Genomic DNA, 6,973 nt, shown 5'->3' on the forward strand with positions numbered 1-6,973 from the left:
GTGGATTTTCTGATGTCTAATAAGGGTTGAGCGCTGATTGAAGCTTCTCCCACACTCAGAGCACGTGTAGGGCCTCTCTCCTGTGTGGATTCGCTGATGTGTGATAAGGGCTGAGCTTTGATTGAAGTGTTTGCCACACTCACGGCATCCATAAGGTTTCTCACCCGTATGGATTCGCCGATGTATGATAAAGTATGAGCTCCGATTGAAGCGTTTCCCACACTCAGAGCATCCATAAGGCTTCTCACCTGTGTGGATTCTTCTATGTGTGGTCAGTACAGAGCTCCGATTAAAGCTTTTCCCGCACTCAGAGCACATGTAGGGGGTCTCTCCTGTGTGCGTTCTCTGATGTGTGATTAGGGTTGAGCGCTGATTGAAGCTTTTCCCGCACTCAGAGCATATGTAGGGCCTCTCACCAGTGTGGATTCTCTGATGTGTGGTAAGGGCTGAGCTTTGATTGAAGTGTTTGCCACACTCACGGCATCCATAAGGTTTCTCACCCGTATGGATTCGCCGATGTATGATAAAGTATGAGCTCCAATTGAAGTGTTTCCCACACTCAGAGCATCCATAAGGCTTCTCACCTGTGTGGATTCTTCTATGTGTGGTCAGTACAGAGCTCCGATTAAAGCTTTTCCCGCACTCAGAGCACATGTAGGGGGTCTCTCCTGTGTGCGTTCTCTGATGTGTGATTAGGGTAGAGCTCTGATTGAAGCTTTTCCCGCACTCAGAGCATATGTAGGGCCTCTCACCGGTGTGGATTCTCTGATGTGTGGTAAGGGCTGAGCTATAACGGAAGCGTTCCCACACTCAGAGCATGTGTAGGGCCTCTCCCCTGTGTGGATTCGCTGATGTGAGAGGAGGGATGAACTGTCAATGAAGTGCTTCCCACACTCAGGGCATCCATAAGGTTTCTCACCCGTGTGGAATTTCCGATCTGTAATTAGGTGTGAGCTCTGCTTGAAGTGTTTCCCACACTCAGGGCATCCATAAGGTTTCTCACCCGTGTGGATTTTCCGATGTGTAATAAGGTGTGAGCTCTGCTTGAAGTGTTTCCCACACTCAGGGCATCCGTAAGGTTTCTCACCCGTGTGGATTTTCCGATGTGTAATAAGGTGTGAGCTCTGCTTGAAGTGTTTCCCACACTCAGGGCATCCGTAAGGTTTCTCACCCGTGTGGATTTTCCAATGTGTAATAAGGTGTGAGCTGTTCTTGAAGTGTTTCCCACACTCAGGGCATCCATAAGGTTTCTCACCCGTGTGGATTTTCCGATGTGTAATAAGGTGTGAGCTCTGCTTGAAGTGTTTCCCACACTCAGGGCATCCGTAAGGTTTCTCACCCGTGTGGATTTTCCGATGTGTAATAAGGTGTGAGCTCTGCTTGAAGTGTTTCCCACACTCAGGGCATCCATAAGGTTTCTCACCCGTGTGGATTTTCCGATGTGTAATAAGGTGTGAGCTCTGCTTGAAGTGTTTCCCACACTCAGGGCAGCCATAAGGTTTCTCATCTATGTGGATTCTCTTATGTGCAATGAGATGCGAGCTCTGCTTGAAGCATTTCCCACACACACAGCATGCGTAAGGTTTCTCACCCGTGTGGATTCTCTGATGTGTGAGAAGGTCCGAGCTCCCTTTGAAGCTTATCCCACACTCGAGGCATGTGTAGCGTGTTCCTTCCAAGTTCATTCTCTCACGTGTAATAAGGTCTGACTGGCTACCGAAGTTTTCCTCTGGCCTCTGCTGACTCTCACAGGCTTTTGTTTTTTCTGGGCGTGCACAGCTCCCAGAATCATTCCCTTTGGACCTTCCTGACAACATCCCATGGGCTTCTACTCGCTCAGCATCTTCCTGCTGGGGTTCCTCCTCGTTTTCACTCACCATCCCAACACCTGACGGGAGACCGAGAGAATCCAGACGTAAGTCTCTGCCTGCGCCAGAGAGAAAGGAAATCTCAGAGAGAAGAATGGAAAAAGGGATGAAGGAACGAAAACGTGTACAGGACAGATCAAACCTATCAGGAGCTGATTTTCCCTTAAACCTTCCCCAGAGGAGAGAAAGGAAGGGATCAGTTCTGGGTCCGTATCTCAGAAGAAATCTCAGGGGACAGCGAGATTGGGGAGGGACCTGCTGCCAGTTGTCAGTCAGGATAGGTGGGAAGCCATGAGTGACCTCTGCCTAACGATTCTACATCTGCAGGGAACAATCCTGAACTTGGAGAGCTCACAAGGTCTTTGTAGGGCATCCCAAATGTTTCCTGTATTCACCGACAGTTTTGGGGTTGGTTTAACCAATGCCTCACCTATGCAAGCAGCTCTCGGGAGCACTTTTTTCTTAGAGCCATGAAGGTCTGGGACCCACGACTCCTCCCCTCGTTCCAGCTGCGAGATCACATTAGTTCTGGAAACTGGAAACCCTGCTCAAGGCAAAGAAAACAAGGGAGGTCAGTGGAATTTGTGGGATACTTGTCACAAAGAATATTCCATGCTTTTAAGCCCAGCTCACTTTTAAGTAGTAACGTCCCAAGGCCGGCTTCCTTGGCTCAAAATGCCAGGAGATGATTATTATAAATCATATTCATTACCTTAGTGCCTAAGGGCCAACTAACAGTGGGTCCTCATTTTGCTAGGCACAGTGCAAACTGAGAAGCATTGATGGCCCGTGCCCTGAAGAAGTTACAATCTAAATAGACAAGGCAGACACAGAATGGGGGAAGGGGTACAACCCACCAGCAGAGTGAACTCCGTGAAGGCAGAGTGACAGATCTGATCAACACAGGCCTAGATCTTGAGACTATCGGATTTAATGTTACAACCAGGGCCAGCGTTTTCTGGAAATTGTAGCTAGGACTGCATTTTTTCCCAAAATTACTCTTTGTTTCTGGAATCACCGTTAATATCCGGAATTGCTGATCAGAGGGTGGGTGGGGCATGCAGGGTCACAATCCCCCAGATTTCTCCCTGGAGACACCCGTCTCCTCCCCAGGGCACAGGCTGGCTGCGGTTGAGACTTGATGCCAATTTTTTCCCTCCTCATACAAGTCTGGGATCGGCAGTGGGACGCCAGGCTCTCTCATCATGCTGCAGAGAGGACGGCACTCACAGCTGCTCGCGGCCGTGTCCAAAGCACCTCTCCCCTGCTCATCTCCCCTGTACACAGCTGGTTCATGCCCCGTCTCTCCAGCGCACAGCTGGCTCTAGGCTCTCAATGCCCAGTATCTGAGCCCCACAGCCCCCACACAGCCGGCTCCTGTCCCCTCCCCCCAAGGCACTTTCAGGCTTTAAAGGATTAGATATTGCTCACGTTTGTCAATTACTCTCTTTTCATTGCCTGCAAACTCTTGCCCTAATTATGACTGTTATCTGTATATCTAAGCCAGCCCTTGAAAGCATGAATTCTTCACAGACTATGATGCCGAGATGCGCCACATGATACCAGGAAGGGCTGCGGGTTGGGTTTCCTGTGCAAGCTGGTATCACTACAGGGTGATGAATGCCAGATCTCAAGGCTGGTTATGCAGAGCTCCACCTTTTGAAGCTTTACCCAACGCAGAAAGGGGTAGGGACGGATTTCCCCTCATTCAGGAGACTGAAGACGACAGACTTTTGGGGGATAAACAGCTGAGTTTGAGCTGACTGAGGGGGGTCTTTCTGGGCTACAAACTCACAGGACCTGATAACCAGCAGGAGGTAACCCTTTAAGAAAGGTTTTAATACACTTTGGAACCGATCAGGGATTCCCATGAGGACTGCTGAGGGAATGAAGGTAAACACGCATTTGGATGCTCTTCTTGTTTTATGAGAATGGGAACAGGAAGGGCAGGGATATCACTGAATGCAGGATCTCAGCAGTACTAGATGTCAGGATAGCACCATATTGCAGCCCATTGGAAAACATAATCCCAACTACACATATAAAATGATGGGCTCTAAATGAGCTGTTTCCACTCAATAGAGGGATCTTGGAGTCACTGGGCACAGTTCTCTGAAAACATCAACTCAGTGTCCAACGGCAGTCAAAAAGCAAAGAGAATATTGGGAATCATTCTGAAATGGATAGATAAGAAGACAGAAAATATCATATCGCCTCTATATAAACCCATGGTACACCCACATCTCGAATACTGCCTGCAGATGTGGTTGCCCCATCTCAAAAAAAGATATATTGGAATTGGAAAAGGTTCAGAAAAGGGCAACCCAAATGATTACAGGTATGAAACTCTTCTGTACGGGGAAAGATTAAAAAGACCGGGACTATTCAGCTTGGAAAAGAGACAAAGGGGGGATATGAGAGAGGTCTATAAAATCAAAACTGCCGTGGAGAAAGTAAATAAGGACGTGTCATTTACTCATTCTCATAACACAAGGACTAGGAATCACCCAATCAAATTAATAGGCAGCAGGTTTATAAGAAACAAAAGGAAGTATTTCTTCACACAACGCACAGTCAACCTGGGGAACTCCTTGCCAGAGGACGTTGTGAAGGCCAAGATTATAATAGGGTTATAAAAAAAAAAAAAACCACCATGAGAAATCTATTGAGGACAGGTCCGTGAATGGTTATTAGCCAGGATGGGCAGGGATGGTGTCCCTAACTTCTGTTTGTCATAAGCTGTGAATGGGTGACAGGAGATGAATCACTTCATGATTCCCTGTTCTGTTCATTCCCTCTGGGACACCTGGCGCTGGCCAATGTCGGAAGACAGGACACTGGGCTAGATGGACCTTTGGTCTGTCCCAGTGTGGCCGTTCTTAAATACCAGGGAACCTAGTGAGTCCAGTGCAATGGGAGGGAGTAGGAAAATCCCTGGGTGTGCAGAACACTGGGAAATTAGAAACTATCATTCAGAAGCAACAGACTCTAAATAGTCTAGAAAAGCAGAATGTGAAAAATAAGAATCGGGGTCATGTGACTTCAGGAAAAAGAGACTCAAAAAACCAAGTCTGCAGAGAAGAGAGATTGTGGCTAGTGCACATGGGGATGGGGGGAGCAACTCTCCAAGTCTCAAGGATTTTCACCAGCAACCGAGGCCATTGTCCCATGCACGGGGCAATCCGGAGCAGTGAGGAGTTGTGTCATCTGTAATCCTGGCTGAGTTTCAATGCTCTGCTGCTGGAGCTCCCTTGTCTGGATTCCCCCAGCCACCATTCAAGGTCTGTGTGATCAGTAACCCTGGACCAGCCGCTCTGACCCCAGCAGCCTGCTTCTTACACCCCAAGCACATTCTGGTCTGGGTGGAGAAGGCTCAGGGTTTGAGAGAAGGCCACGGGTAGGAAGCTTCTGTTCGTTATGCTGGACCTAACCCCCCGTTTTACTTGTGCAAACAGGAGATATTTGACACTGTGCGATTCTGCTCCTGTGCTCTCTTCCCACAGCATTCAGCAGCAGGGGAGGGTCTCTGGTCGTGTGTGTGTCACTGGCATGCTGGGGTGATGCTGGAACAGGACAGAGCAGAGGTGGCATTGTGGGGGTGGCGTGAACCCCATCTCTTCCGTTCCCCTTCCAAGAACCGAGGGGACAGGAATCCTTACCCAGCGAGGTCACAGTCTCATAGGTCTCCTGCATGACGTCTCTGTAGAGGGTTCTCTGAGCGGGGTCCAGCAGAGCCCACTCTTCCCTGGTGAAATACACAGCCACCTCCTCGAAGGTCACCGGCCCCTGAAAGAGCAAGAGCCCCACACTCAGGACCTGCTGCCCCACTCACAGCCCCACTATTCGTGGGGGAGAGGAGCCAATCAAACGGAAACTCTGGGTGGACCGCAGTCAACAGAGTCCCACCCCCACCCCGCTCAGAGCACCCAGGAAACACCAGGGTGAGGGGGCGAAGAGAGACCCCCTCCTCTCTCCCAGCAGATCCATCACACACCTACTAGCCACAGACTGATACAGGAGATGCTGCCCCGAGCAGGGTCTAGGGAGAGATCTCTTGTAGGAAGCCCAACACCCTCCTCCTTGTGAAAAGAAAAGGAGGACTTGTGGCACCTTAGAGACTATCCAATTTATTTGAGCATAAGCTTTCGTGAGCTACAGCTCACTTCATCGGATGCAAACTGTGGAAAGTGTAGAAGAGCTTTTTATATACACACAAATCATGAAAAAAATACCTCCTCCCACCCCACTCTCCTGCTGGTAATAGCTTATCTAAAGTGATCACTCTCCTTACAATGTGTATGACAATGAAGGTGGCCCATTTCCAGCACAAATCCAGGGTTTAACAAGAACGTCGGGAGGGTGGGGGGGGCAGGAAAAAACAAGGGGAAATAGGTTACCTTGCATAATGATTAACCACTCCTAGAGCTGGATATGAAGCAGGGGAATCTCCCCTAAGCCTGACTGGTGGCTTCCCCCTTCATATTTCAAGGCACCCGCTAGTTAGTTGGGTCAGGCTCCAGTACTACGAGTCTGGTCCTTTTTCCCAGCCCCATCTAGGTAGGTTATTTTCTGTTCACCAGACTGGAGCATTTCCACCTCCGAACCTCATGGGTCTCTTCCTAGAATCTAGGCCACTTATTAAACAACTCCCAGCAGGTCTGCCACCCCCTGGCCTCCTCCCTTTCTCCACCCTGTGCATTTCCTGCCCCGCTCCAACCTCCAAACCAGACGGTGCAAACCTTCCCCTCTCCCGTGTATTTGCTGTCCCTCTCCCTCCTGCAGGAACAGATCAGAACCCCCCACAATAATCCCCACCTGAGCTGGCTCCTCTGCAGCCATGTCGCTCCCTTGTCCCATGGGAGGACGGGATGAACAGGAAAGAAACATGAGCGTCGTTCTGCAACCTGGCTGGGCAAGAAGGGCTGTTGTGGAAGTTTAGGAACGGGCATTAGTTCATTTCATATCACGCTTCCCCCAGGCTCTTTCCCTGCAGAGCGAGATCCGAGATTCTGCCGAGCTGAGAAAATGCTCAATCTCTGGATTACAGCAGAGACCTGGCCCCTCCTGCCAGGCTAGGCCCACAGACACACTTTTAACCTGCTTTC

The 6,973-nt window shown here is 49.7% G+C and overlaps 1 protein-coding gene across 1 annotated transcript; it reads right to left on the reverse strand.

Moving 5' to 3' along the window:
* Positions 1–612: 612 nt before the first annotated feature.
* Positions 613–2,328, reverse strand: LOC142070349 (uncharacterized). Its single transcript, XM_075124048.1, has 2 exons — positions 2,299–2,328; positions 613–1,927 (listed from the first exon to the last, which is right to left on the reverse strand). Exon 2 carries the CDS (start codon positions 1,878–1,880, stop codon positions 693–695), a length of 1,188 nt encoding a protein of 395 aa, XP_074980149.1. The 5' UTR covers positions 1,881–1,927; positions 2,299–2,328; the 3' UTR covers positions 613–692.
* Positions 2,329–6,973: the final 4,645 nt, after the last annotated feature.

The sequence above is a fragment of the Caretta caretta genome, chromosome 28, assembly GCF_965140235.1.
Source record: "Caretta caretta isolate rCarCar2 chromosome 28, rCarCar1.hap1, whole genome shotgun sequence".
In the NCBI taxonomy this organism is placed as follows: Eukaryota; Metazoa; Chordata; order Testudines; family Cheloniidae; genus Caretta; species Caretta caretta.

What these genes read in the sequence shown, in the direction of transcription:
- LOC142070349 (XM_075124048.1), bottom strand. Translation starts at nt 1,880, where the DNA reads ATGGTGAGTGAAAACGAGGAGGAACCCCAGCAGGAAGATGCTGAGCGA.